We start from the raw sequence: 26,575 nt of genomic DNA on the forward strand, positions 1-26,575 counted from the left end.
ATGTGCGCACTGGAGTCCTCGACACATTCGCATATATGGAGACTTTCTTCTTTTCCCTTGATACACCACAATAACTCTGTCTGATTTTCACTCCGGTTTCAGGCCCCTGGTGGTATTGAATGGGAAAAGTTAAAAACTTTAACTTTTTTCAACAGGCACACTGGGGAGACAAGTCATTGAAAGGACAATGCCTCCATCTGGTGGCCACCTCCAGTCAGCACTCTGTCAATTTTTCACTTTTTCAGACTGGAAGAAGGAGGTGTGAAGTGCTCCATCTGGTGGCCACCTCCAGTCAGCACTCTGTCACTTTTTCAGACTGGAAGATAGAGGTGTGAAGTGCTCCATCTGGTGGCCACCTCCAGTCAGCACTCTGTCACTTTTTCAGACTGGAAGATAGAGGTGTGAAGTGCTCCATCTGGTGGCCACCTCCAGTCAGCACTCTGTCACTTTTCAGACTGGAAGATAGAGGTGTGAAGTGCTCCATCTGGTGGCCACCTCCAGTCAGCACTCTGTCACTTTTTCAGACTGGAAGATAGAGGTGTGAAGTGCTCCATCTGGTGGCCACCTCCAGTCAGCACTCTGTCACTTTTTCAGACTGGAAGATAGAGGTGTGAAGTGCTCCATCTGGTGGCCACTTCCAGTCAGCACTCTGTCATTTTTCCACACAGCCGTTTTTAGGACAGGACACTTTGCTGCTTTCAATCCGCCCAAAGTGGTCGAAATTCGGACGCCAGAATTCGGCAAACAGCCCTCAATTATAGAGCCAGGGATGGCCTTTAATTCGGCTGGAGGAAGGACTCGAAAGCGGGGCGTTAAACCACTTTTTCTCGGAAGTTGTCCGAGAACCAGGGTCTTCGCGGACTTCAATCCGCCCAAAGTGGTCGAAAATCGGACGCCAGACTTTGGAAAATAGAGCCGAATTATATAGCCACGCATGGCCTTTAATTCGGCTGGAGTTCTTTTCCCACAGCGGGTCCGTGACCGCCGTGGCCGAAGAAAGTGTCCGGCGATCGGACTCGAAACCGCCAAAGTGCCCCTCCGCCGCGGAGGTATTTTTCGATTTTCAATCCGCCAAAAGTGATCGAAATCCGGACACCACACCCACGCCCCATATGCCGAATTAAAGGTCTCGGTCTGGAGCTCAATTCGGCGGGGTCCGTGGATCCGCTCTCCCCAGGGAAAGCACTCGAAAGTCAGTTCAAACTTTCGCTCCAAACGCCGTCAAAACGCCCCAAAATGGGTCAATCGGGTCGGCTCCACCGAACTCGGCACCCCGTGATAGTGCACTTTAATTCGGCCGCCTTTATTTTGAAACCCCCCCGCTTCTCAAATTTTTGAAAACCGGGTTTCTGATTTACGTCACGAGAGGTGGTTTGGTCACCCCTTATCAAATGTGCGCACTGGAGTCCTCTACACATTCGCACATATGGAGACTCTTCTTTTTTTCCTTGATACACCACAATAACTCTAACTATTTTTCCAAAGTTTCTGACTCTGTCTGATTTTTCCAAAGTTTCTGACTCAGTCTGATTTTCAACATTTTCTGACTCTGTCGTTTTTTCACTCTGGTTCTTCCAGGGTCTGGGGCGCTCAGTTTTACCCAGAAAGGGGGGGGGGACATGGGGGGACATATTTTGACATGATGGGTCTTTTGGGGCTTTTCTCAAATCACCACAAAGTCCAGGGGGGTCTTGGGGGTCCTGAAAACCCGAGTAGCATGTCAGAACATGGAAACAGGGTTTTCTTGGAACTCGGCTGGGGGCGCCTGACCCCTGAGCATGAATATGGCTTAATGGACGGCTCGCCGGGGTGGAGGGCCTAAGACTTGTTCTGGGGTCCCGCCTCCGGGCCTGCTCAGGCAACTCCAGCGGATTTCAGTTTTTTCTGGGGTTTGGACATTTTGTGTGATTCCGTGAGATCTGGAGGGAGGTTGCTAAGCGATCTGCACGGCTGCACTCTATCACCCCATGGAAACTGGGACCTAGGCTGGTGGAGCAGCCTTCACTCCGGTGATTCATGGCTTTTGGTGACACCAGACTCTGGGCCCCATTTCGGGACCGGGTCACCTCAAAAAATGGGATCTCTTTTACCTCAAAACTGGTACAGATTCTCTGGGACCTCTTATTTAGAATTCTACCCTGACTATTCATTGGGATTTCATGCGCCAGACAGAGCACAACAGACCCTCGAACAGATTTTGCACCTTCCCGGACCAGTATTGACTGGATTTTAAAAAGGCCTAAGCCCCCTTTTAGCATTAAATTAAACCCTGGGGAGCATTCTGGGCCAGTACCCCAACAATCAGAGGGCCCATCACCCCCCTGGGGCTCACTGGGAAACTCTGACCCTAGGTTCATCTGACCCCTGGGGGCTAAAACCCAAACCGGGGGGAATTCAAAAATGGACCAGGGGGCCTGGGGATCTCTGGGGACTGTCGACTGGGTGCTTCAGGACCCCAACAGCCTGGAGATACACAATGAAACCCACATCACTTCGGGGGACAGGAAACCATCCAGCTCCGGGTGAGTTATCCCCAAAACCCCGGGTTCCGGAGCTCAGGGCTAAATAGAAACCACATTCAGGATGGGGCGGGCCTGCACAGACCAAAAAATTTACAAGGGGGGATCAAAATTCCTGAGAAAGAACAGCACCCAAAATCTGTTCTTTTGGGACCAGGCAGAAAAAAAGAAATCACCCCCCATAAAATTTTCTCGGGGCTTGGGTTTACCCTTTAAAACAAAGGGGTCCTGAGGAAAACCCCCCCCCACCCGCCCCAAAACCATCAGCCCAAGGAAGGGGGTCACACCTCTGGGACCTCCATAATTTGGGCCCCCCTTTTTTCCCGGGGACCCAAAATGTTTAAAAAAGAACCCCCCCGACGGGCCCCGGGCCCGCCCCCCACCCAAAATTCTGACCCTTTCCTTTACCGAATTTAAACCTTGGGAAGCCAACCTGTTTAAGGCCCCCCCATCACCCCCCAAAAAACCCCAAAATCCCGGACCAAGACTCGGGCCCGACCTTTTCATGAATTTTTAAGGCCTTTTACACCTCAAAACCATCAGAACCCCGGGCCCCCCAATTTCCCACAGACCAAAATCTGAGACAGAGAACGCCCCTTTATAATTCCCATCTGGAGAGGAACCCCCGGGACCTTTTTGGGGCCAGCCTGCCTTCAAAATCAGTCCCTCTGGGACCTTTATTTTTCCACCTGGGTGGAAAAACCCCGACCACGGGACCAAGGGGAAAATCTCGGCCCCCGGACCACCGATTTCCCCCAAAGGGTGTTTCTCTTTTTTTCTCCCCGACAAAAGTGACCTGACCAGTGAACCCTTTCGGGGTGACACCATCAGGACCATCCTGGTCCAGAGCCACAAGACTGACCACCTGGGACCTTACCAGAAAACCTGGGCCACCCAAACAGGGGGAAAGGTTTATTTCAAAAAAAGCCCCCTTTAGGGGATTCCCTTTGGGTTAAAACCTTTCCCCCCATCTCCCCGGGCCCGGGGGGAAATCGGCTCCCCCCCAAAAAGGCCCCGAATTTTTTCCCGGGACGGGGAAAATTAAACCCCAGGGGAAATGATTCGCTAAGGCCATCCTTTGGAGACCTCAACACTGTTTCAGACCCCCAAAAAACGGGCCCACCCGCCCCCCCACCCAAGATGTTCCAGGCTCCGGGGTTCCCGAACTTCCCCCTCCCGGAACGACGCCACCCCAAGGCCCCAATCTCCCGCCCCCAAAAAACCCAAAATCCGGACCAAAACTCCCCCGCCTGACCCGGGGAAAGCCTGCGGTTTCAACCTCAAGCCCCCCCCCCGGGCCCCCCTTGCCAAGAAAAGGCTCAGACTCCCCGGGGGTTCACTAATCCCCAGCACATCCCCGGGAAACCTGCCCAGGACCTGTTTTACCAGCCTCCCTTTTCTCCCTCCCTTCCAACCTCCCCTTTACCTTACACAGACCCACCCCAAAACCCGTGGGCTGAAAACCCATCCCGGAAACCCCCTTCCCCCGGCTGGCCCCCCGCTTTTCCCCGTCCCAAAAACCCGCCCCCCCACCATGTGTCCCAAAATTTGGGGGAAATCTTTGGGCTCTCCTTGGGGCAGAGTCGGGGGGAGAAAAAAAAAAAAAAAAAAAAAAAAAAAAAAAAAAAAAAAAAAGAGAAAAAAAAAAAAAAAAAAAAAAAAAAAAAAAAAAAAAAAAAAAAAAAATAGAAAAAAAAAAAAAAAAAAAAAAACAAAATCTCTTGTTGAAAAAAAAAAAAAAAAAAAAAAAAAACCATGGTCATACATGGAGACCGGACGGACATGGCTATCACCCATGCGAGAGTGAAACTCTGGGACCTTGGTGGCGCAGAGCCGCGTTCAAACGCCTTTCGGGGTGATCCTGGGGGTACCGAAAAAAACCCATATTCGGGACCGGGTCGACCTGGGCTATCACCCCAAAAGAGACCAGACTCTGGGACCTTATTTGAATTTTTCCCATTTTGGGGGCCTGGAAAGAAACCCAAACGGGGGCATCCGCTCGGCCGAGAGGGTTATCGGCTGCAATCTGCCTTCCTCCAGGTCCTGTTCACTTCCAGGTCACTGAAGGGCCAGAAAGATTGTCGCCCCCTCCCACCCTGGACACTCCCTGTTCGAGTCCCTCCTCGGGAGGAGGCTGCGTCCATCATGACTAAGTCCACCGCCACAACAAAGCTTTTTCCCGCGGTCGGGCTCATGAATGGACCCCTGACTGACTGTCACCCCAGGACTACCACCTCTTCTTCCACCTTCCTCTCTCCTCCTTCTTCCCGCTCCTTCCTCTTCCTCCTCCTCCCTCTTCCTCCCACTCCTCCTCCCTCCTCCTTCTTCTTCCCTCCTCCACACACGTCACTTTAACATGCACTTTAACTAAAACACACCACTTGAAGCACACACCCAAACACTCTCACATTATTTGTTGTCTTTCCGTCGCGTTGATTGTTGTTTGTTTGTCATGTCCAAATGTTGCACCTTCCACCAAAAAAAATTCCTCGTTTGTTTGTGAAAACATTCTTTGGCAATAAACCTGTTTCTGATTCTGATTCTGATTCTGATTAACCCGTTTGGACCTTGCTACCGGAAGTTAGCTTTCCCGAGGGCCTACAGACTTGTGCTTCGGGGATCCTGTCCGGGGCCTCCGGGGCAACTCGACGTATGAGTTTCGGGCAGTTTGGAGCTTTATTTGGGGGTGAAATGGGGGTCCAAGTGTGACTTTTTCCGTTTTTTGAGCCCATCTGATGCAGAGGTTCTAGGGGCTACAGCATCGTGTCATACATGCTTGAGACCGGACGGACACTGGCTATCACCCCATGCAGAGAGTGAAACTCTGGGACCTTGGTGGCGCTAGAGAGCCGCGTTCAAACGCCTATTCCGGGGTGATCTCTGGGGGGTACCAAGACCAAAGAGCCATATTCGGGACCGGGTCGACCTGGGCTATCACCCCAAAAAGAGAGCCAGACTCTGGGACCCTTATTTAGAATTTATCCCTTGGTACATCTTCTTAAGGGGGTACCTGGAAATGAACCACGTATTCGGGATGGGGCGCCTCTGGGCCAGCACCCCAAAAAGAGACCCAGACTCTGGGACCTTTATTCAGAATTTGCCCTTTATCTCGAACGGGCCCCTATTTAAAAGATATTTGACCCATGGTCATGAGCGCCTAGTCCCCTAGAACATGTATACCAAATTTCAGACCGATCGGACCTTCCCCGAAGGAGTTACAGCACAAGTACCGCCTTTTCATACCTATGTGGCGCTATAGAGCCCACCTATTGCGGGGTCATTCCTGGGGGCTACGGAGACCATAAGGACATATTCGGGACCGCGTGGACCGGGGCTATCACCCCATGAAGAGAGCGAAACTCTGGGACCTTGGTGGCGCTAGAGAGCCGCGTTCAAACGCCTATTCCGGGGTGATCTCTGGGGGGTACCAAGACCAAAGAGCCATATTCGGGACCGGGTCGACCTGGGCTATCACCCCAAAAAGAGACCCAGACTCTGGGACCTTTATTTAGAATGTACCCCTTGGTACATCTTCTTAAGGGGGTACATGGAAAAGAACCACATATTCGGGATGGGGCGCCTCTGGGCCAGCACCCCAAAAAGAGACCCAGACTCGGGGACCTTTATTCAGAATTTGCCCTGTATCTCGAACGGGCCTCTGTTTAAAAAATATTTGACCCATGGGTCATGAGGACCGACCCACCGCGACCATGCATAGCAAATTTCAGCCCCATCGGACCTTCCCCGGAGGAGTTACAGCACAAGTACCGTATTTTTATACCTTGGGGGTGCCAAATGTCAGCGTTCAAACGCCCGTTTCGGGGTGATCCCTGGGGGCTACCCGGGAAAGAACCACATATTCGGGACCGGGCGGACCTGGGCTTTCACCCCAAAAAGAGAGCGAATCTCTGGGACCTTTATTTCGAAATTACCCCATTTTAAAAAATATTTGACCCATGGGTCATGAGCAACTACTTACCCGGAACATGCTTACCAAATTTGGGGTCAATCGGACATTTCCTCGAGGAGTTATAGCCTTATAAAGGTCTATAAAGGTCCGCCACACGATGGAGCCAGAGAGCGGCATTCAAACGCCCTTTTTGGAGTGATCCCTGGGGGGTACCTGGAAAAGGACCACATATTCGGGACCGGGTGGTCAAGGGCTTTCACCCCAAAAAGAGACCCAGACTCTGGGACCTTTATTTCGAAATTACCTCCTCCAAGAACATATTCAGTTTCCCCCCATTTTAGGGTCCTTCCCCTGGGGCCACTGCTACCAAACTTGGGGGTATTCATGGTGACACTCTACTCTTAAATTAGAAAAAGAAGCCAGGACTCTGAGTGCATTTAAATCATTTTATTTTGAATGTCATGGTCCTCCACCGCCTCAGACTCGATCCTCTCTTCCTCCATCTCCTCTTCTTCCTCCATCTCCTCGGCGTCCTCCTCTGCAGCCGAGTCGCCACTGTCCTGGTCCTGGGTGGTTGAGCAGGAGGCAGTCACCTCCTCAAAGTGCCCCCGCAACTCCTTCGCCTGGCTGCGGTCGAGGGCCAGAGCATAATAGCGGTCGGCGGTCTCGGTGTCGTGACACATGAAGCGGGCGAGCTGGTCCCTGGTGGTTTCACTGTGGACATTTTTGACCTGGAAACAGTAAAAGTGACCGTCAAAACGTATTAGTCGAGCGGGCCGATACAGCATCGCAGAGAGGGTGGCTGGAGGACTGCACTTACGTGACCAGACACCGCCGTCCTCAGGTCCGTGAACGTAGGCCGTCCAGGCAGGCCCATGTGGGCCCAGACCACCTGCATATATCGGACCATGTTTTTCAACGGCCTTCCACCTGTGGTGATGAACACCCTCTGGCTCTTGGAGCCCAGACGTTTCCTGACCTCGAGCCACCTCTCCAGCCAGGAGAACTCCTCGAAGGTCAGGAAAATCTGGGCTCCACCAAAGGTGCGGTTGGTTTTGTGCTCGTCGATCTACAACACACAGAGAGAACCGTGAAACATTGAAAGTAAAGCAGAGTCGATGAGGCACTTTAGTTTGGAGCTCGGTACCTACAGTGATGACGTAGCCGGAGTCAGTCGGGAGGAGAGGGTCCGCCTTGGCCGCCTCAACCTCAGAGATGGTCATGTTGGTGAGTACTCCCGGCCTGTGTCCATAGATGGTGATGACAAAGGCCGAGAAGTACCCGTAAAGGTCGTCTCTGAGGTTGGAAGAGCTGTCGTCCTCCATCCTGGCTGAAATGGAGGGAGAAAAACAATGTCAGAACCCGTAAAACATGCACACTTTTGGGCATGACAACCGACTGAAAGACCCGATCTCTGGAGCTAAATGACTTACTCAGCAGCTCCGGGATCGCCACCCTGGCCTGCTCCTGGCACCTCTTCAGGTTCTCCCTGGAGACAATGCTGGCCATCTTTTTGGCCTTCACTTTCAGCTGGTGTGTCACTATGGGCCTGGCCAAATTCTTCACGGCCATGTGGACCGCCCTGATTACCCCGTGGATTTGGGGCTTCCGTAACCTGCAGGCCCTGGGCGGGGTGTCCTTCAGGTACCCCAGGAACTGGATGATGTTCCGGAGGTAAAAGCTGACGGTCGTGACCTCCTTGCCCTCCCTCAACAGATGCGTTGCATACCTGTGCAAAGAACCACAGCCATCGAGTCACCGTTCACATCAGGCCGCTCAATGTGCATGTGAAACGGACACTTACTTTGTTACTGCAGGCATGTCGTCGAGAAAGAGCCACGAGGCGAGGTGGTTCTTCCCCGCCGATAGGTGGAACAAGAAGGACCTCACCCGATTGACCTTGGAGGTGGAATTCTCCACATGCTTTGGAGTGGGCTGAATGCCCAGTTGATAGGCTTCATATCCGGCCAAAAACGTTTCTGTAAAGAGAGGAAACATTATTTAACATTGGAATAGGGTCTTAAAACACACACACACACACACACAGAGTGTGCTTTCTCCCCTTACCAATACCGGGAGGGAGGGCCAGGTGCCTCATCGCTTAACCTCTACCCTCCCCTTGAAGGTGATCCTATGCAGTTGCAGTGGCAGCTGCCTGCTTGGCCCGGCCACGACCTCCTCCGCCCGCTGCTCGACCACCTCCGCCCGCTGCTCGACCTCCTCCGGCCGCTGTTCGACCTCCTTCTCCCGGCTGCCCGCTGCAGCTTCATTCATCTGAGTCAGAAGTGCAGCACTTAGAAATATGTTCACAGTCAGAACTCAGCACATAGAAATATGTTCACAGCCAGCACTCACCCCTCTGACTACCAGCTGGTAGCGGCGGAGCTTCCGGGCCTGCACCTTGATTGTTTTTAGATGCAGGGTAGACTCCCTCTCCAGCCGCTCCATGGTGGCAGTGTTCTCCTGGTGCTCCGCCCTCACACTCACACATGCTGGCATTTGGCAGGCGACCACCACCCCCGGGTCGACCTCGCCGACAACCTGCCGGTCCTCAGCTGAGCACACAACCAGGTCTAACGCCGAGACCATGGCTACCCGAGGGTTTGTGGCCCTCAGGCAGCCCAGCAGCTGAACTACCGCCGCCTTTCTGACGGCGTGCTCCTCGTTCAATAAGCGGGTCCGGGTCAGCTCCGGGTGCCCATCCAGAAGGTGCTGGTCCAGTCTCGTGCTGTGGTAGGAGCAGCCCGAGACTGGACAAGGGCACTGCCGGATATTGACCCGTCCGGAGGCCATGCTGAGTAACAGCCTCCTCTCATGCAGATTAAAGACACCATGTGCCCGCTTCAGGTGCTGTGCTAGTGCCTGATAGACATGGAGGCATATAGGGCAGATGGAGCTCCCATGTGGAGGAGTCATTTCTGAAAGAAAAGAGGAACAAAAAGATTAATTTTTAACAAACATTTTAGTTATTTTACGTCCGTACTTTAACCTTTTTTCCACAAACACCACCACAGAAATGCACATGGCAGACGGGGACATTGTTTAGCTGGTGTGGAAGTAGCATTTATCCCCAAAAAAACACGCTGCAATTTAGAGTTCCTTACCTTGTGTGTTCGACGAGTGTCAACTGAAGAGTGAGCGGAGGACAGCAGCAGGTGGCTTTTATAGGAGGCACTGATTGCTGTTTTCTGATTGAACAGCTGTCATTAAGTGACGCAAAGGGAATGGGGGCCGAATTTTGACCTTCATAACCCGTTTTCGGAGCCTTTTCCTGGGGCCAGTGGTTCCAAACTCGCTGGAGGTCTTGCTGAGACCCTCCTCTTATGTCTAAAAAAGAATCCAGGACTTTAAGTCCTTGGAAAGTATTTATTTTAATTTATTTAAAGACGGATACTGCATGTTGACATTTCATAACCCGTTTTCGGGATGATGCCTGGGGGGTACCCGGAAAAGGACCACATATTCGGGATGGGGCGCCTCTGGGCCAGCACCCCAAACAGAGACCCAGACTCGGGGACCTTTATTTCGAATAAGTCCTGTATCTCGACCGGGCCCGTGTTTAAAAAATATTTGACCCATGGGTCATGAGGACCGACCCACCAGGACCATGCACAGCAAATTTCAGCCCCATCGGACCTTCCCCGGAGGAGTTACAGCACAAGTACCGTCTTCCACACCTTAGAGGCGACAGAGAGCCGCCTTCAAACGCCCTTTTCGGGGTGATCCCTGTGGGGTACCTGGAAGAGAACCACATATTTGGGACCGGGGGGACCTGGGCTTTCACCCCAAAAAGAGACCGAATCTCTGGGACCTTTATTTCGAAATTACCCCATTTAAAAAAATCAGTGACCCATGGGTCATGAGCGTCTAGCCACCCGGACCATGCATACCAAATTTGGGGTCAATCGGACGTTTCCTCCGGGAGTTATAGCCTTATGAAGGTATGTCACACGAGGGCGACAGAGCCGCCTTCAAACGCCCTTTTCGGGGTGATCCCCGGTGGGTACCTGGAAAAGAACCACATATTCGGGACCGGGTGGTCAAGGGCTTTCACCCCAAAAAGAGACCGAATCTCTGGGACCTTTATTTCGAAATTACCCCATTTTAGAAAATCAGTGACCCATGGGTCATGAGCGTCCAGCCACTCGGACCATGCATACCAAATTTGGGGTCAATCGGACGTTTCCTCCGGGAGTTATAGCCTTATGAAGGTATGTCACACGAGGGCGACAGAGAGCCGCCTTCAAACGCCCTTTTCGGGGTGATCCCCGGTGGGTACCTGGAAAAGAACCACATATTCGGGACCGGGTGGTCAAGGGCTTTCACCCCAAAAAGAGACCGAAACTCTGGGACCTTTATTTCAAATTTACCCCTTTTAAAAAAATATCCAACCCAATGGCAAGGTACTAGTCCCCGCAGAGAGTGCCTGTGCCAAGTATGGGGTCTGTGGGACGTTTTTTGGCAGAGTTATGGGTGTTATAAAATTTCACCACAGGAGGGTAACATCGAGCAGGTTTTTACTTTTCAAACGCCTATTTCGGAGTGATCCCTGGGGGCTACCTGGAAAACAACCACATATTCGGGACCGGGTGGTCAAGGGCTTTCACCCCAAAAAGAGACCCAGAATCTGGGACCTTTATTTCGAATTCGCCTGTTTCGGGGTCATCCCTGGGGGGTACCGGGACCAGAACCACATATTCGGGACCGGGTGGCCCTAACCCATTTATTTGTCAATTTTTCAACTCTTTTAGATGATTCTCTTTATAAATTACTAATATTATTTATTCTTCTAATATTTTAATTGATTATTATTACCTGTGATGTATTACTATATATATCTGTTCATTGTTTTGTTTGCAAACCGCTGCTCGTCTCCCAGTCAGAGCGGCAGCTTGGTCACATGACGCGCTAAATAGTATCCCTCCCGTACTGCGCATGCTCCAGAGTTCGAGCCCCACTGTGATGGTTCAAACTGCAGGTTGGTCGCCGAGTCAGGTATAAATAGCGCTTCATACCTATTGCACAATACTTGAGCAGCATCTGCTGGAGTAGTGGTTAGCCTGTGGACACCTGTGCAGAAGGTTACGGGTTCGAGTCCAGCCCTCAGCACCTCAAGTCACCTGTGTTTGAGCCGTCTCATTTTAGTCACTTGTGAGTCTTGTCGTTGCGTGTCTTCTTAGTACTTGACAATGTCTAAGAGTATATTCACTCTTCTCACTATTAATTGTCTGCATTGCCTGTACTAGGTAGGTACACCAACACATCAATAGGTATGATTTAGAATGATACAAAAACAAAAGAAACAAAGAAATACATACTAATTGTTGATAGTACAATAAATATCCACAGAGAAATAAGAATACAATTGAATATGATTGTCTGGTTGATGTTTTCTGTTTGATTTTTGTTCTAAAAATATAAGAAAACACTTTAAATCTGAAGACTACTGCCTAATAGTCTTCATGTTGCCATTGTAATGACAATTGCTCGTATCCCGTGGGGCTCAATGCGGATATTTATTAGATCTCCAAGCGGCCCTGCACTCACCATCTGCATCACATCAAACAGCACAGAGAAATGATGTTTCAGCAGTCGACTTTGGAGTGTAATGTACATCATTGGCCAAAAGAGGGCAGTGCAGGACCACGCATCATCACCATCACACTGTGTCAGGGTTCGCTGCTCAACCTTATCCCAAACCTAACTCAGTTTATAATATATCATAATATATACATATTGTATATACATATGTATTAAATAGACACTGGCTAACATAATATATATATGATAATAGATGTATTATATATACTATATCGAATAATATCTAATAACAGTATATTACATCAACATTTGGTGACATATATGAATATGAATTATTATATATCACAAAAAATAATAATACATAGTGCATTGAACCGACAGCGATGTGTAATCAGGTCAAAAAAAAAATGTACAAAAAATTGCACCATGACTGAGAGTGATAGTCGCCTGCGCTACTTTAAATAGCGTTCGGAAACTGGCCTGATCTCATGCGGTGCATTGTGGGTAATTCTCTCCTCACAGGCAGGGGGCTCCACTGAGTAAGCAACAATTAAGGCTGAACACTATTTTTTAACTTAAAAATAAAAATGCAAATACTTTTATAGTACATATAATATGAAAAAAATTATAAATCAAATACATATTGAATTATTATTATTTATTTTCTTCTTCATTTTTTATCCCACAATGCAAATACTTTTATAGTACATATAATATCAAAAGAATTATAAATAAAATACATATTGAATTATTATTATTTATTTTCTTCTTCTTAATTTTTTTTCCCACAATGCAAATACTTTTATAGTATAAATAAATAATACGCGTGTTTCTATACATGTTTTTTAATATACCACATATATGTTTTATATATAATGTATATATACATTTATATGTATACATATGTATAGATGCATATATATATATATATATATATATATATATATGACGGTCCCTGTCTCTAATGGCTAATCATGCCCTTGTTGACTCTAACTGGGATTCACTGTGGAGCTTCTACTTTGCCGTGGTGTCGTCAATAACATGCAGTGAAGACATGAACTCAACTCTTGTACATCCGGCTCCACGTGCGCCCCCACAGAACTGCATGTGATGTGTTCTTGCTGCACAAAGGAGTGAAGTGGACCTTCATCCTCATGATCCATCAGGAGTCATCATGGCTTTCGATATTGATCCGTGCCACCAATCGACCACATTGAACACAACTCAGCAACAGTCTGTTTGCTCTTTGCAGATTTAAAATGTGGGGAGTGAGACTCCCGAGACACTCGGACCAGTTCCTGATGTAAGAAGAGACATCAGCTGACCACGAGTGCAGAGGTGACGTCTGCACTCGTTCGTCCAGTGCACCTCCTCGAGTCTCCGTTCGACTGCCACGCCGTCGGGCGAACGCGGGGAGATTCACATTCATTCAGCTCAGCCCAACACCCAAACCCTATAATATGTCTTTCTATAGATAGTGTATGTAATAACCGTGTCTTAAATATACAGTCGGTAATGATTAATAATATATGTATTATTATATATAAAATAATAGTGTATTAAATAGACATTGTGACACGTATAGTATATTATAATATATTGATTTTATAATAATAGATGTTTCATACATAATAACCATGTATTAAATCTACAGTTGGTAATGTTTAAATAGTGCATTGAACAGACAGTGATTTATTATTCATTTATTTGTCAATTTTTCAACTCTTTTAGATGATTCTCTTTATAAATTACTAATATTATTTATTCTTCTAATATTTTAATTGATTATTATTACCTGTGATGTATTACTATATATATATCTGTTCATTGTTTTGCTGCAGTCAGAGTGGCAGCTTGGTCACATGACGCGCTGAATCGTATTCCATCCCGTACTGCGCATGCTCGAGAGTTCGAGCCCCAGCCAGTCCCCACTGTGATGGTTCAAACTGCAGGTTGGGCGCCGAGTCAGGTATAAATAGCCCTTCATACCTATTGCACAATAAATCAGCAGCCAATGCTGGAGTAGTGGTTAGCTCTGTGGACACCTGTGCCAATGGTTGCGGGTTCGAGTCCAGCCCTCGGCACCTCAGGTCACCTGTGTTTGATCCGTCTCATTTTAGTCGAGTTTCCTCCGACTTACTCGCTTCCTTTAAGACGTAATGTCCCCCCGTACGCCCCCTAGTGGCTTTAAGACGTAATGTCCCCCCGTACGCCCCCTAGTGGCTTCAAGACGTAATGTCCCCCCGTACGCCCCCTAGTGGCTTTAAGACGGAATGTCAACCCGTACGCCCCCTAGTGGCTTCAAGACGTAATGTCCCCCCGTACGCCCCCTAGTCCAGAATGAAAGCGGGTCAAATAGCAGAGCATCTGTGAAGAAGCAGTCCTCCAGAGGTTGATGAGAAGGCCACATCTTCAAAGCGAGCCTGTCGGGGCCCCGGGGCCCCAGAGCCGCCGGCCTCTGGGCTCCAGACTCCGGTTGCCGTCTCTCTCTTTCTTCGGCAGCGGCAGGCAGGTGCAGCCCACGGCGATGGAGACGTAGAGCTCGGTGTAGGCGTGGCGGCCGCCGGCGCAGGAGCCGGCTCTCCTCAGGATGGCGGAGGGCGCGAAGACCGGCGCGCTGCGGTAGAGGCGGCTCTCCTCCCCGCGGGGGCCCAGCAGGCAGCCTCTGCACAGGCAGTACGCCTCAGGGATGTAGCGCGGGTACCGGGCCGGGTCGAAGGACATCCTGAGGAGAATCAGTTCCATGTTCACGTGAGGACCTCCAGGACCTCTAGGACCTCTAGGACCCCCAGGGTCTTTGTTCACCAATGAAACGCTCAGATACATTTACGATGTTTTGTTCTTTATCTAACGTTTGTTTTCAACGTCCAAAAGTTGTTTGGAAAATCTAAACTTTTGTTTCAAAATGTTGTGCTTGCAATTCCAATTTTGGAGTTTTGAAACCAAAACTTTTGTCTGGACATTTTAAGCTGAATGTAAGTATTGTTTAATGATCATTAAGATAGATAGATAGATAGATACTTTATTAATCCCCAAGGGGAAATTTGTCGTCACAGTAGCAGCACCAATAAACTAAACACAAGAATAAAAAATAAAATATAAAAAACAGGGATGAAAGATATGAGTATACAAAGTAAAATATAAAATATATATGTAAAACATATATGCATACACAATACTAATGACAAATTAAATTAAATATAAAAATATTAAATATAGACAGTGTGCAAAATGCAAAGTGTGTATGTGTGCAGTGTAAATGAAATGTATGTGTGTAGTGTAAGTAAATGAAATGTGTGAAGTGCAGATCAGCATAGTGTGGATATGAAGTTATTATTGTAGTTATTGCATCTGGCAGGAGGTGATCTGTTATAGAGCCTCATAGCCGCCGGCAGGTTCTCCTGTCTCTGTCCTTGTGGCAGCGTGAGGAGACGTCTGGAGAAAGTCCTCCTCTGTCCCTGTAGGAGGTGGTGGAGAGGGTGGTCCGGGTGGTCCGGGTGGTCCGGGTGGTCCAATATGGACAGCAGTTTCTTCAACGTCCTCCTCTCCACCACCTGTTCCAGGTGCTCCAGCTGGCAGCCGATGATGGAGCCAGCCTTCCTAACCAGTCTGTTAGACGGCTGGTGTCACCAGTGTTTAATGATCATTAAGTGTGTTTAATGATCATTAAGAGTGTTCATTAATATTTAGTAATAGGCCTGATAGAGTTCTAAAAACTCTCAACATGGTAACTGGACTTTCTGACCACAATCTAACTCTGGTAGCCAGGAAACTAACCAGCAAGCGGTTTAGGCCTTTGGTCAGGGAGGATGAATCCTTTAGAATTCCCAAAAGAAATCTAGATATCTTTCATCATACTATTCAACTTATTGATTGGGATGATCTACTGTTGGGAATAGACATCGAGGAAGACAGTAAAGCATTTTCAGATAAGTTGGAGAACACTATGAAGGATTTCAGTTGCAAATTTAGGCACAAACATATCAAACACTCTGTTCCTTGGATGAATGATGATATCTTAAAAATAATGAAAGAACGGGATTCTGCCTTAAAAACTGCAATTAAAAATAAATCGAGCCATGACAGACAACATTTTGCTATGCTAAGGAACAGAGTGGTAATGAAATTAAGAAAGGCTAAGGCAGATTTCTTCATGACTGTTATAGAAAAAGCGAGAGGTAAAACTAAAATGGTCTGGGATCAGTTACACAAGCTAATGGGACATCCCAACAAAGTAAGGAAGCTGCAAGAACTTAACATTAATGGTAAACTGTCAAATAATCCAGTTGAAATAGCAAAAGCTTTCAATCACTATTTCATTGATTCTGTTGCTACCATTGCTAAATGTTTCTCCCCTGAGATTAGACCTGTCTGTACAGTAAATACATTGGAGCCGACTTTCATCATAAGAAATGTCACTCATTCAGACGTCACAAGAATAATCAGTTTTCTTAAACCATCCAAAACTAAAGATACATTTGGTATGGATGCCGTTATGCTCAAAACTCTTTCCAAAACGCTAATAAATCCCATCAGCAATATCATCAACCTCTCAATCTCTCAGAACATGTTTCCCAGTGTTTGGAAGTCGGCTGCTGTTATTCCAGTATTCAAAGAAGGAGATCGCCTTTCTACCTCTAATTACAGACCAATCAGTATCCTGCCTACAATATCAAAGGTTGCAGAGAAGTTGGTAGCTGAGCAAATGATCTGCCATTTGAAAAATAGTCCCTTTGCCCTTCATCCAATGCAATTCGGCTTTAGAGCCAATTATTCCACTGAGACGGCCACCTGTTTCTTTACCGAAAAAAATCAAATTTCTACTGGACAAAGGGGGTGTTGTTGGAGCTGTGTATCTTGATCTCAAGAAGGCATTTGACACTGTAAATCATAGTATTCTTTTGTCCAAATTGCACAGTTACAACTTCTCCTCAGGTACACTTAAATGGATGGAATCATATTTGCTTAATAGGTCACAGTCTGTCCAAATTCAAAAACATCAATCTGCTGCCCTCCGCTTGTCCACAGGTGTCCCACAAGGATCTGTCCTGGGACCATTATTATTTTCCTTATATATTAATGATCTGCCATCAGTTTGTCCTCATTCCAATATTCAAATGTATGCCGATGACACCGTCATTTATCTGCATGGCAGCAATTTGGGAGATGTAGCAAAAGAACTCACTACATCCATGGCTAATGTGACTACTTGGTTAACGCAATGTTGTTTACAACTCAATATATCCAAAACTGTGTGTATGTTTTTTACCAAAAGAAACTCTGATAGTGTAGAACTGGATGTTTTTGTATCTGGGGAGAGGCTAAAGGTTGTATCTGAATACAAGTACCTGGGAGTACTTTTTGATTCAAATCTGTCTTTCAAATCACAGGTGAAAAAAGTTTGTAATCGGGTAAAATTCAATCTATCCAATTTCCGATTCTCGCGCAACTACATGTCAACAGAGGCAGCTAAAACATTCATGCATTCAATGGTTATTTCCCACATGACCTACTGTTTAACAACCTGGTCACATGCTAGTGCCACTACGCTCAAACCATTACAGTCATTATACAAGCGGACGCTCAAAACTCTTGATTAAAAAAAAGTTATGTCACATCATTGTCCTTTTCTAAAAAAATACAACTTGCTTAGTTGGGATAATTTGATTAAATATGTGCACGTCTGTCTGATGTAAAAATCATACATGGATTGACCTCTCCTCCTCTCAAACAATTTGTCACCACACGAACTGGATATCGGCTCACGAGAGGAGCAGCGAGAGGGGATTGTATCGTCCCTCTCAGGAAAAGAGCTTTCAGTCATGCTGCTTTCTCAGTACAAGCAGCAGTTGACTGGAACTACATTCCAGGATCTATCAGAGAGCTACAATCATTCAACTCTTTTAAAGCAGAAACAAAGAAATGGTACATTACTAGCCAGCTCTGTCAGCACTAGACTGTAACGGCTCCTCCCTCCTCCATCTGACCAGGTTGGACTTTCATTTTGTCTGTCTGTCTGTTGTCCGGTCTCTGTATGTCTTGACTTGCTGGTCGGCCGTTTACTCCACCTGCGTGTCTTCTCTTGTCGTTCACCTGTTTGCAGTTGTATGTCACATTTAGTCTGTAAGCTTTTATGTTGTATCTCTGACATTGTTTTTATTCTGTCCATTTTAACATTGTTCTCCCCTATTTTATTTGCTTTATCTGTAGATTGTATTTGCAATCTTATGTTTTTAGGTTTGTTCTTAACATCAGCAACATTGGGACTACAGATGAAAAATAGCCTCTTGGCTAACTCTGGCACATTTACTGCAATGTTTTTATCAATGTGCACTGTCCCTTATTAAATAAACCATTAAAAAAATAAAAAAAAGTGTGTTTAATGATCATTAAGAGTGTTTAATGATCATTAAGTGTGTTTAATGATCATTAAGAGTGTTTAATGATCATTACGTGTTGCCGTCCTGCAGTACAATACTAATAATAAACTCCCGGCTCTCACCTGTAGGCCCAGGGGGAGATGCTGAGCAGGTTGACCGGGGGGCGCGTGGTGCCGTCGGGCGCGCCGCGGGCCGCGCTCGGGCACGTCCGGTTGACGTGGCCCTGCGGCTCCAGCTGCAGCGCGTGGTGGAACGCGCTCATCACGCCCACCGAGAGCCGCCCGAACATCTGCTCCAGGACCTCCTCCGGCAGGTCGAGGCAAGCCCGGGTCCTGGGGGCCTTGTTCCATACCCGGCGCGCTCCGGACGGCCCGCCGGCCAGCAGCAGCAGCAGCAGCAGCAGGACGCGGGTCCTCATCACGGACGGATCCTTGGTCAACGCGGAACCACCGACACGATAACCCGTTTCTGTGCGCGCACTGATCTCCTGCACTACTTTTCTTCAGCCTGCTCCGTTAACTACCCGGCTCTGGGTTTGATCCGGTGCACGGTGGGAAGCGGCGGAGAGTCCGCGGCAGGGAACCGGTCCTCAGTCCGCAGGCGTGTCGCCAGGGAAACATGTTGGAACACGTCCGGTGACGCAGCGCGGGAGGAGGAAGAACCCGGTTGGAAGCTGCTGCTGTCGAGTTAACGCGAGTAAACCCGAGGGAAGCGTTCCGAACCGTGTGACCAGGAGTCTGGAACACACTGACGCCAGAGGCTCCGGTAACGAGTGGGACGTCCAGACTGTGTGCGCGCGCGGCTGCTGGATCTTGGCTTCCAGTCTTCTTCCCTTTGGGTGAACTGGATCAGTACCAAGGGAACCTCAGGTAGAACCATACGAGAACATTTACTTATGTTTCATTCATCCGTTCCTTTTCTTTAAATGATGCATGTCAACAACTTTATTTGATAGTTTACAGTTTAATGTGTTTGATCTGCTGCCTCCGCCCCGAAACATGAGCAGAACTCAGTGAGCTCTGCTCCAGGAACTCAGAGAAGAGCACACACACACACACACACAGCAATCGAAAATATGACCATAGCGATATGTTTGCAGTGTTTATGGCTTTGTGCCACAAACACTGCAAACATATCGCTGCAGCCTCGAGTTCCTAGAGAAGAGCCGTTTACCCCCTAGAGAAGGGCCGTTTACCCCCTTGAGAAGAGCCGTTTAGCCCCTAGAGAAGAGCCGTTTACCCCCTAGAGAATAGCCGTTTACCCCCTTGAGAAGAGCCGTTTGCCCCTAGAGAAGAGCCGTTTACCCCCTAGAGAATAGCCGTTTACCCCCTTGAGAAGAGCCGTTTACCCCCTAGAGAAGAGCCGTTTACCCTCTAGAGAAGAGCCGTTTAGCCCCTAGAGAAGAGCCGTTTACCCCCTAGAGAAGAGCCGTTTACCCCCTAGAGAAGAGCCGTTTACCCACTAGAGAAGAGCCGTTTACCCCCTAGAGAAGAGCCGTTTACCCACTAGAGAAGAGCCGTTTACCCCCTAGAGAAGAGCCGTTTACCCCCTAGAGAAGAGCCGTTTAGCCCCTAGAGAGCCGTTTACCCCTAGAGAAGAGCCGTTTACCCCTAGAGAATAGCCGTTTACCCCTAGAGAAGAGCCGTTTGGCCTCTAGAGAAGAGCCGTTTACCCTCTAGAGAAGAGCCGTTTACCCCCTAGAGAAGAGCCGTTTACCCTCTAGAGAAGAGCCGTTTACCCCCTAGAGAAGAGCCGTTTAGCCCCTAGAGAAGAGCCGTTTACCCTCTAGAGAAGAGCCGTTTACCCCCTAGAGAAGAGCCGTTTAGCCCCTAGAGAAGAGCCGTTTACCCTCTAGAGAAGAGCCGTTTACCCCCTAGAGAAGAGCCGTTTACCCACTAGAGAAGAGCCGTTTACCCCCTAGAGAAGAGCCGTTTACCCCCTAGAGAAGAGCCGTTTACCCCTAGAGAAGAGCCGTTTACCCCTAGAGAAGAGCCATACCCCTAGAGAAGAGCCGTTTGCCCCTAGAGAAGAGCCGTTTAGCTCTAGAGAAGAGCCGTTTAGCCCCTAGAGAAGAGCCGTTTAGCCCCTAGAGAAGAGCCGTTTAGCCCCTAGAGAAGAGCCGCCACCCTCTAGAGAAGAGCCGTTTACCCCCTAGAGAAGAGCCGTTTACCCCCTTGAGAAGAGCCGTTTACCCCCTTGAGAAGAGCCGTTTACCCCCTAGAGAAGAGCCGTTTACCCCCTAGAGAAGAGCCGTTTACCCCCTTGAGAAGAGCCGTCTGTCCAGTCCAGATCTACAGCGTCTACACTCTTTATCGGCATGTGAACTCGAGTCATTGAGCAGCTCGTCGTCTCCTCACGAAGAGGATGAGACCGAGCTCCACAGAGCAGCTCTTCGTCAGCAGGTGTTCTCCCAGCTCTTCGTCAGCAGGTCGTCTCCCAGCTCTTCGTCAGCAGGTCGTCTCCCAGCTCTTCATCAGCAGGTGGTCTCCCAGCTCTTCGTCAGCAGGTGGTCTCCCAGCTCTTCGTCAGCAGGTGTTCTCCCAGCTCTTCGTCAGCAGGTGGTCTCCCAGCTCTTCGTCAGCAGGTGGTCTCCCAGCTCTTCGTCAGCAGGTGGTCTCCCAGCTCTTCGTCAGCAGGTGGTCTCCCAGCTCTTCGTCAGCAGGTCGTCTCCCAGCTCTTCGTCAGCAGGTGGTCTCCCAGCTCTTCGTCAGCAGGTGGTCTCCCAGCTCTTCGTCAGCAGGTGGTCTCCCAGCTCTTCGTCAGCAGGTGGTCTCCCAGCTACTCGGGCAGCAGGTCGTCTCCCAGCTCTTCGTCAGCAAAGTCGTCGTCCTCCAGGCGCTTCTTGGCTCCGGTCTTGGGCCTCTCCGTCTGGGGCCCCAGGGGGTCCACGTAGGACGTGTCTGCACGGAGAGGAGGAAGCAGAAGAACACGTCATCTCCTTGGAGTTGTTGGACGGAAGATGAAGAGCTCTTCTGGCTCAATGTGTGTATTATACGTGTAGTTGTCATTTCTTCAGACGGATTGTATGTCCATACGAACATAAGAGGCTGAGATGACCCATGAATACTCCTCAGGAGTATGTTCTTCATCTTAAGGTCAAAGGTCAGCAGCTGGGAACCAGGACACCTCTAATGATAGCACATGATCAGAGCGGCCTTCTGGGATGGAGCCAGACTTTTTGAAGGAGAATGCTTCAGTACTTCTTTGAGCCATCTTTCAGCTTCAAGCTCTTTGACCAGGGTTTTTCCTGGGTCAAAATGGGTCTTCGGTGCTCCCAAACAAATGTTTTGCGCGCTGCGCACACGGTCTGTGTCGCCATGTCACCGTAATTAGCAGACATCTATGTCTTTTTTTTCTTCTTTTCACATAAATAATGGAGGCAATGCTTGAGGAAATCATTTTGCTTCCACTTTAGATTACAATAGATCGGCTAATAGATTGACAATTAGAGATGCACCGATCAGGTTTTTTGTGCCGATCACTGAAATCAGTATCTGCCGATCACCGATAATACCGATCACCGATCACGGTGTCGATTGAAGCATTCTATTTATTGTGTAGCATTATTGCCTAGGACTATGAGGAAATACATATATAAAGCACCTCAAACATTAAAGAAATTACAGATTTCTTTAAACATTTAGGACTTTTACTTTGAAAAATGTCCTAATTGATACATTAAAATTGATTGATTGCTCTTGTATGTGATTTCAGATATGTATGGAACACATCTTCATCATTCATTTCCTGGAACTCTTGGGGAAATCTATTTACAGGACTTTGTTTAACATACAAAAGTCTGACTTATTTGTATAAACTCTTCCTTGGTTCAGTAAACATGTTTTAATGTTAGCATAATTTAAGCTAAATCTCAGAAACGATCTCTAAAGATACTAAATCAGTTCATTGTTTACTTGTATATGTTCGTGTGTAGGGGACTCTGTTGGGAGCACATAATTCACAATACTAGTTGGTTGGTGTGCAGGATACGTGACCGGGTCCCTTTAAGAGCTGGGAGCGTAACCAGGGCAACGGGGTGGCGTCGAGGGGTTTAAAGGTCACGAGGTGTCAGTGTCACGGGTGAAATGTTTTGGTGTGAGGAAATAAACGGCCACAGTGTGTGCAGCCAAAGAAAGTGACTTTGTCCATCTCGTTCATTCCCGCGCTCCTACATTGGTGACCCTGGCTCTACTGGACGGATCCAGAGACGAACATGACGACGCACGCAGTTTCGCTTAAGCTGCCGGAGTTTTGGGAGACGCATGCATCGGTCTGGTTTGCTCAAGCCGAAGCGCAGTTCGAACTCAGAGACATTACCGCAGACTCGACGAAATATTATTATGTCGTGGCGGCGTTCGGCAGTTCGACAGCGGGCCGAGTGGTGAGCATCCTCGAGAACCCCCCGTTCAGCGACAAGTACGCCACATTGAAAGAACACTTGCTGAAGGCGTTTGGACTATCGGACACCGAGCGGGCTCGCCGGCTGCTCTCACTGAACGGCCTCGGCGACAGCAAGCCGTCGGAGCTTATGGACAAGATGCTGGCTCTCCACGGTAGACACCAGCCCGAGTTTTTATTCATGGAACTGTTTCTACAGCAGCTGCCTTTGCAGGTGCGGTCAGCTTTGGCTAATTCCAGGATTAAGGATTGTCGGGAGTTGGCCGAGGAGGCCGATACGTTTTTTCTTGCCGGACAACAACACTGCGCGGCCGTGCAGAAGCCGGCGCAAGCTGCATGGCTACCAGCGGAGACAGCGGTTGTCGCGGCAGCGGAAGCAAGTCAACGACGGGGAACCGCCGGCTTGTGTTATTACCACGCACGGTTTGGACCGAGGGCTACACGGTGCCGCTCGCCATGCAGTTACAGCAAGAAGGGAAATGCCGGGGCCGGCGCTCAGTAGCTGCCATGAGCGTCGGCCGAGCGGGCAGGCTGCTGTTCCTCCAGGACGACGTCTCCGGGCGGCGTCTTCTGTGCGATACGGGCGCGCAGATCAGCGTCATGCCGGCATCACGGGTGGACATGCTGACAGACGGACATGGACCCCCCCTTAAAGCCGCGAACGGCAGCTCCATCCGCACATTTGGGACACGGAGCGTACAGCTGTGTTTCAGGGGGCAGCATTTCCGCTGGGACTTTGTGACAGCTAAGATTAACATGCCCTTACTTGGTGCGGATTTCCTGTGTGCCTATGGACTGTTGGTAGACGTCAAGGGCCGCCGCCTGATTAATGCTTTGACTTTCTTCTCTTACCCGTGCACACTAGGGGGAGCAGATGCACCCAGGCTGGCTAGCCTCTCAGCTGCGGATGAGTTTCTTCGGTTGCTGGCTGAGTTCCCGGACCTCACACTACCCACCTTCTCATCCTCCACGGTCAAACATGGGGTAGAACATTACATCTCGACCACTGGCCCACCGGTACATGCCCGGGCCCGGCGCCTGGACCCGGCAAAGCTCATCATCGCCAAGACAGAGTTTGACAACATGGAGCGCCTGGGCATCATTCGCCGCTCCAACAGCCCGTGGGCGTCACCCCTGCACATATCATCAAGTGCCCGTTCAACCTCTGGATATTCCCAAGACGGCACTGATCACACCTTTCGGCCTCTTTGAATTTTTGAGGATGCCGTTTGGCCTCAAAAATGCAGCACAGACTTTCCAGCGCCTCATGGACACTGTGCTTAGGGACCTGCCTTTTTTGTTTGTTTACCTGGACGACATCCTGGTTGCCAGTTCATCGAGGGCAGAGCATATGTCTCACCTGCGGATATTGTTTGCTCGGCTCAACCAACACGGGTTGATCGTCAACCCAGCTAAGTGTCAGTTTGGGTTGACAACCATTGACTTCCTTGGACATCGCATCACTAAAGACGGGGCCGTTCCCCTTCCAGCGAAGGTGGACGCGGTGGCTAACTTTCAGCGCCCGCTCACAGTGAAGGCACTGCAGGAGTTTTTAGGAATGGTAAACTTTTACCATCGATTCATCCCCCGGGCAGCACAGTTGATGCGACCCCTTTTCGAAGCCCTGAAAGGCAAGACTGTCAAACAAGCGGTTGACTGGACAGAGGAGCGGGACCAGGCATTTGGGGATACCAAGACTGCTCTGGCAAGGGCAACGATGCTGGCACATCCCGCACCCAAGGCTCCGATCGCCATCACCACTGACGCTTCAGATTTGGCAGTGGGTGCCGTGTACGAGCAGTGGGTGAAAGGGGCATGGCAGCCACTCGCTTTTTTTAGTCGACATCTGCGTCCAAACGAGAGAAAGTACAGCACTTTTGATCGGGAGCTCCTTGGCCTGTTTCTTGCCATTCGACATTTCCGTTTCCTGCTAGAGGCTCGACAGTTCACAGCTTTTGTGGATCACAAGCCATTGACATTCGCTATGCGTAAGACGGCTGAACCATGGTCAGGCCGCCAGCAGCGCCAGCTCTCCTTCACCTCCGAATTCACCACAGATGTTCAACATGTGGCAGGCAAACATAACCTGGTCGCAGATTGTTTATCAAGAGCTATCGTGGGGCCGGTTCATTTGGGACTGGATTATGCTAAAATGGCGGAGGATCAAGTTTCGGACCCAGGCGTGCAGGAATTGAGGACGGCAACAACGGGACTGCAATTGGAGGAGGTTCCATTTGGCGAAAAAGGGACCACGCTCCTCTGCGACGTCTCCACAGGTCAGACACGACCGGTTATTCCCACCGGATGGAGACAGCAAGTGTTTGACACTATTCATGGTCTTTCGCACCCCGGCAAGAAGGCATCGCAGAGGTTGGTGACGGCGAAGTTTGTCTGGCACGGCTTGAAGAAAGATGTGCGAAAATGGGCAGGGACTTGTGTGGTGTGTCAACGTGCCAAGGTTCACCGCCACATAAAAGCCCCATTGTCACAGTTCTCAGTTCCAGAAAGGAGGTTCGAACATGTAAATGTGGATCTGGTGGGACCCCTTCCTCCGTCCCGAGGGTTCACACACCTCCTCACCACGGTGGACCGAACCACGCGTTGGCCAGAGGCCATCCCGCTGTCATCAACGACATCTGATGAGGTGGCTCGAGCGTTCATTGGGACTTGGGTCGCCAGGTTTGGGGCCCGAGCTGACGTTTCCTCGGACAGAGGCCCACAGTTCACGTCGGAGCTCTGGAACGCAGTAGCAGAAAGCCTGGGGGTGAAGCTCCACCGTACTACTGCTTATCACCCACAGGCTAATGGGTTGTGCGAGCGGTTCCATCGCTCAATGAAAGCTGCTCTCCGGGCCAGCCTCAAGGACGGGGGCTGGGTGGACAGGCTCCCATGGGTCATGTTGGGGCTCAGAACAGCCCCCAAGGAGGACCTTCAAGCTTCATCCGCCGAGTTGGTGTACGGCCAGCCGCTGCGGGTTCCTGGGGAGTTCATCCCCAAGGTCACAGACCCGTGGTCTGCGACACAACAGCGGGCCGCTCTTCTGGAAAAGGCCGGAGTGTTCACCCCTGTGCCCACGTCGCAGCACGGCCTCGCGCACTCACACGTCCCGTCCAGCCTAAAGACAGCAGAGTACGTCTTCATTCGCCAGGACGGCCGCCATGGGCCCTTTAAACCGCCCTACGAAGGACCGTTTCGCGTTTTAGAGGCCGGGGACAAAACCTTCAAAGTCGACGTTGGCGGTAAGGTGGAGCAATTGTCGGTTGATCGCCTGAAACCAGCACAGCTCGACCTAGACCAGCCGGTAAGGTTGGCCGAACCCCGCGCGGGCGCCTCCTATATTTCCACCACGCCGCTGCAAGGCCCAGAAGCTGCCGGCAACGGCCGCGCTGCCTCCAATTCCGGCTCCAGTAACAAGGAGTCGGGCAGGACGGTTGATTCGGGCCCCGAGACTGAGTGTGTTTTTTTTTCTTTTTTCTATAGTCTTGGTGAATTCTGGGGGGGCGTATGTAGGGGACTCTGTTGGGAGCACATAATTCACAATACTAGTAGGTTGGTGTGCAGGATACGTGACCGGGTCCCTTTAAGAGCTGGGAGCGTAACCAGGGCAACGGGGTGGCGTCGAGGGGTTTAAAGGTCACGAGGTGTCAGTGTTACGGGTGAAATGTTTTGGTGTGAGGAAATAAACGGCCACAGTGTGTGCAGCCAAAGAAAGTGACTTTGTCCATATCGTTCATTCCCGCGCTCCTACACGTGTATGATTTGTCGACATCTTATTTTGAAAAACGGATGTTGTTTCACGTAAATCCTTCCGCTGACTTTATCAAACC

The 26,575-nt window shown here is 49.5% G+C and overlaps 5 protein-coding genes across 5 annotated transcripts in view; 1 reads left to right on the top strand and 4 right to left on the bottom strand.

Annotated features, from left to right (window-relative positions):
* Positions 1-6,861: 6,861 nt before the first annotated feature.
* LOC130207348 (uncharacterized) lies at positions 6,862-8,403 on the bottom strand. The gene is made up of 5 exons (XM_056435900.1): positions 8,234-8,403; positions 7,863-8,158; positions 7,581-7,759; positions 7,250-7,498; positions 6,862-7,160 (listed from the first exon to the last, which is right to left on the bottom strand). Exons 1-5 carry the CDS (start codon positions 8,248-8,250, stop codon positions 6,867-6,869), a joined length of 1,035 nt encoding a protein of 344 aa, XP_056291875.1. The 5' UTR covers positions 8,251-8,403; the 3' UTR covers positions 6,862-6,866.
* A 120-nt stretch (positions 8,404-8,523) lies between these two features.
* On the bottom strand, positions 8,524-9,527 carry LOC130207832 (uncharacterized). Its single transcript, XM_056436553.1, has 3 exons — positions 8,785-9,527; positions 8,647-8,703; positions 8,524-8,604 (listed from the first exon to the last, which is right to left on the bottom strand). The coding sequence occupies exons 1-3, from the start codon at positions 9,343-9,345 to the stop codon at positions 8,524-8,526; spliced, it is 699 nt and encodes a 232-aa protein (XP_056292528.1). The 5' UTR covers positions 9,346-9,527.
* A 4,792-nt stretch (positions 9,528-14,319) lies between these two features.
* On the bottom strand, positions 14,320-19,922 carry il17d (interleukin 17d). The gene is made up of 2 exons (XM_056435915.1): positions 18,473-19,922; positions 14,320-14,695 (listed from the first exon to the last, which is right to left on the bottom strand). Exons 1-2 carry the CDS (start codon positions 18,766-18,768, stop codon positions 14,383-14,385), a joined length of 609 nt encoding a protein of 202 aa, XP_056291890.1. The 5' UTR covers positions 18,769-19,922; the 3' UTR covers positions 14,320-14,382.
* On the top strand, positions 15,260-17,003 carry LOC130207340 (uncharacterized). The gene is made up of 2 exons (XM_056435890.1): positions 15,260-16,707; positions 16,783-17,003. Exons 1-2 carry the CDS (start codon positions 15,695-15,697, stop codon positions 16,829-16,831), a joined length of 1,062 nt encoding a protein of 353 aa, XP_056291865.1. The 5' UTR covers positions 15,260-15,694; the 3' UTR covers positions 16,832-17,003.
* A 560-nt stretch (positions 19,923-20,482) lies between the features above and the next one.
* ift88 (intraflagellar transport 88 homolog) overlaps positions 20,483-26,575 on the bottom strand; it is a 37,147-nt gene continuing 31,054 nt past the window's right edge. The window contains exon 24 of the mRNA XM_056427582.1: positions 20,483-21,250. Coding sequence (XP_056283557.1) covers positions 21,129-21,250 — 122 coding nt within the window. The 3' untranslated portion in view covers positions 20,483-21,128. The remainder of the gene's footprint in view (positions 21,251-26,575) is intronic.

The sequence above is a fragment of the Pseudoliparis swirei genome, chromosome 2 (assembly GCF_029220125.1).
Source record: "Pseudoliparis swirei isolate HS2019 ecotype Mariana Trench chromosome 2, NWPU_hadal_v1, whole genome shotgun sequence".
Classification (NCBI taxonomy): Eukaryota; Metazoa; Chordata; class Actinopteri; order Perciformes; family Liparidae; genus Pseudoliparis; species Pseudoliparis swirei.